We start from the raw sequence: 2,864 nt of genomic DNA, 5'->3' as shown, positions 1-2,864 counted from the left end.
CCCCAGTTCCTCTGCTTTCCAATCTCTGCCCTCATAAGAAATCTTGAGCTGAACATTAAATTCCACGGGCAGGAGTATCAGAGTAGAGTCAGAAAGGAAGAAGGAAATTGTCCCTGTTTCTTATGGCAAGCAATGAGGGACCAAACTGACAGGACTGGGGTCCTCTCAGTTAGAGATCCCTGCCCCTAAACTTGCACTTCGTTCATTTTCAGTCTCCACATTTCAGATTCCAATTCCATTTTCTTCTCTCCCACAGGACAACTCTTGACCCCAAACTGCTCTTCACCTGGGTAGGATGAGACTATCAGGTATGTCCAGGTTCTGAGGAGCCTAAGATTCAAGTGTAGTGTCAGAAATTGGTTTGGGAATCATTTTCTGCCATCAGGGGCCACCCATCCCTGGGCTCAGAGGTGACCTGGTTGTACCCACTCAAGCAGTGCTCTCAAATGTTCAGGCCAGAGATGCAGGAAGAGACCGATCCAGGAGAGCCTAGAAGAGAGGGGAAGGGGACTTCCTGTTTCCAGCTTGAAGGACTGGAGAAACTTGGGCATACTGGGTATCACCTGAGGTCCTGGGCTCTTGAACATTCCAAGAGCACTCAAGTTCATAAAATAATTTTGTATATTAAAAGGGCAGTTTCTCCCCCTGGCCCAGTGTCTAATCATTGTCTCTTTGCTGCACAGTTGTGTGTCGTTTCCTGGCCCTCACCTTTCTCATGGTCACCACCTACGTGTTCATTCGTAGCTATACCAACTTCAACCTGAAAACCATCCGTCTGCCACGTTGGCTGGGTGAGTGAGGCAGGGTCTGTGGACCAAAATTGAGGGCCCAGGAAATATCCCTGCTCTGACCCAAGAGAAAGCCAGACATAGCAAGGTTACGGTCTGCCTTTGAGTGATGGGTAATGGGGAGGAAACCTCCAGGCTGCCATAAAGGCTGGAGCCCAAAGGAACAGAAAAGCGTTCCAAAGCCCCAAAAACATATTCCTGCAGTAAGAACTGAGCTGGAAAGGAGACACCAGGAGGGAAGAGGAGAAGGACAGGGGATGGGGGAGAAAAGGTCAGAGGAGAGAAGTAGGGAGGGAAGAGAAGAGAAAACTGCCTCCGTGTGTTGAGTGGCTGCCACCTACATTGGCTACTCCCCTCTGCGTGGAACCATCTTCCCTCAGCTCTCCTCATGGCTGGTTCCTTCTCAGCCTTCCAGTCTCTACTCAATGCCACCTCCTCAGAGACAGCTTCCCTGACTACTCCAGCTGCAGCTGCACCCCTACCTCCAAGCTTACCCTCCCTCATGTCAGCCCATTTCCATCAAAGCATCTTCATATCTGTCACTGTGTTGCTCATTTCTTGGTTTACTTAGTTGTTGCCTGCCTCTGCCCTCTAGAATGTTGGCTCCCTGAAGCAGAGATTTTGTCTTATTTACAGTCATCCCTCCAATATTTGCTGAAAGGATAAAAAAAAAAGGGGGGGGGGGGGGGGGTGGGCAGACAGATGGTTGGATTTTGTTTTATATAAATTCACACAAATGTCCTACAGAGTGGTCCGTGGCATGGCTCTGGAGTGGACTGTATATGTTCTCCTTGTGTAGTTTTATGTATGGTCTGAGAAAACAGGCTCAGGAAGAGTTAAGAAACTCATTCCAGTTCCCCTTGTAGATGTCAGAGCAGGAATGAAAACCTAAGTCTCTCAGATCCATATATCCTTTCCCACCAAAGGAAGAAAGAAAGGGATTTAGACCTCTCCTTTGAAGACCAGTTGCAATCTCCTCTAATACAATCTTCACCACTGGACCAATAAATAACATTATGATAAATGGAGAAAAGATTGGAGTGGTCAAAGCTTGGATTTTGCTTGAATCATAATCAACACTCATGAAAACAGCAGTCAAGAAATCAGATGATGTATTGCATTAGGCAAATCTACAAATACCTCTTTAAGAGTTTAAGAGGACTAAGGTGCACCTGACCCAAGCTTCATAATTATGTGTAAGTTGGACACTGAATAAGGAAGACTGTAGAAGAATTGATGCCTATGAATTATAGAGTTAGATAAAAATATTCAAAGACCATGGACTGCCTGAAGAACAAACAAATCTGAGTTGGAAAAAGTAGAAGCCAGGATGGTGAGACTTTGTCTCTCATACTTTGAACATAGTATCAGGAGGGACCATTCCCTGGAGAAGGACATCATTCTTGGTAAAGTGGAGAATCAGTGACAAAAGAAGAGAGCTCCAAGGAGATGGATTGACACAGTGGCAGCAGCAATAGGCTCAAACATAACAGCTGTGAGGATGGACCAGTACCTGGCAGTGTTTCATTCTGTTGAGCATAGGGTGGTTACGAGTCAGATCTTACTCTATGGCACCTAACCACAGCAACTGACACAGTCAAACATAATAGCCTGTGGTGAACCTAGGGTAGCCCAGAGCTTTCCAGTCACCCTGTCTTTAACACATACCCACATTTGAGTATCTGAGTTATTATTTCAGCTGCTTTGTGTCAAGCAAGGTCTTCATGTTAGGATGCTTTATAGGTTTATATAGCTGCTTTGTGGTCACTCCTAGCCCTGGCCCAGGAGTGCTGCTTTCATAGGCTAGAGATGTCCTTGGTTTGTTCTGATGGCCTTGGAGGAACGGGGCAGCTTGGGATGTGCTCTAAAAGGGCACAGTCCTAGTCCAAGATCAAAGAAAGGGTAGTGCTTGAAGGGAGACCCTAGAAATTATTTCCCTCTCAGAGCGCTCAACTACCTGGGATTTAACGAATCAGTACCTTTAACTAATGTTCATTGGATAGCTATTGGGTATTGAGCTTTGTGTAAGGCCCCAGGGACCTTGATAAGAGGAACATGTAACTCAAACTCATATAA

The 2,864-nt window shown here is 46.1% G+C and overlaps 1 protein-coding gene across 1 annotated transcript in view; it reads left to right on the top strand.

Moving 5' to 3' along the window:
• The first annotated feature begins 295 nt into the window (after window positions 1-295).
• FAM3D (family with sequence similarity 3, member D) overlaps window positions 296-2,864 on the top strand; it is a 31,373-nt gene continuing 28,804 nt past the window's right edge. Inside the window, exons 1-2 of the mRNA XM_006862123.1 lie at window positions 296-308; window positions 684-791. Coding sequence (XP_006862185.1) covers window positions 296-308; window positions 684-791 — 121 coding nt within the window. The remainder of the gene's footprint in view (window positions 309-683; window positions 792-2,864) is intronic.

Source organism: Chrysochloris asiatica, unplaced genomic scaffold, assembly GCF_000296735.1.
Source record: "Chrysochloris asiatica unplaced genomic scaffold, ChrAsi1.0 scaffold00046, whole genome shotgun sequence".
NCBI classification, from domain to species: domain Eukaryota; kingdom Metazoa; phylum Chordata; class Mammalia; order Afrosoricida; family Chrysochloridae; genus Chrysochloris; species Chrysochloris asiatica.
The sequence above is the reverse complement of the archived record's forward strand: the minus strand, read 5'-3'. Positions and strand labels throughout refer to the sequence as shown.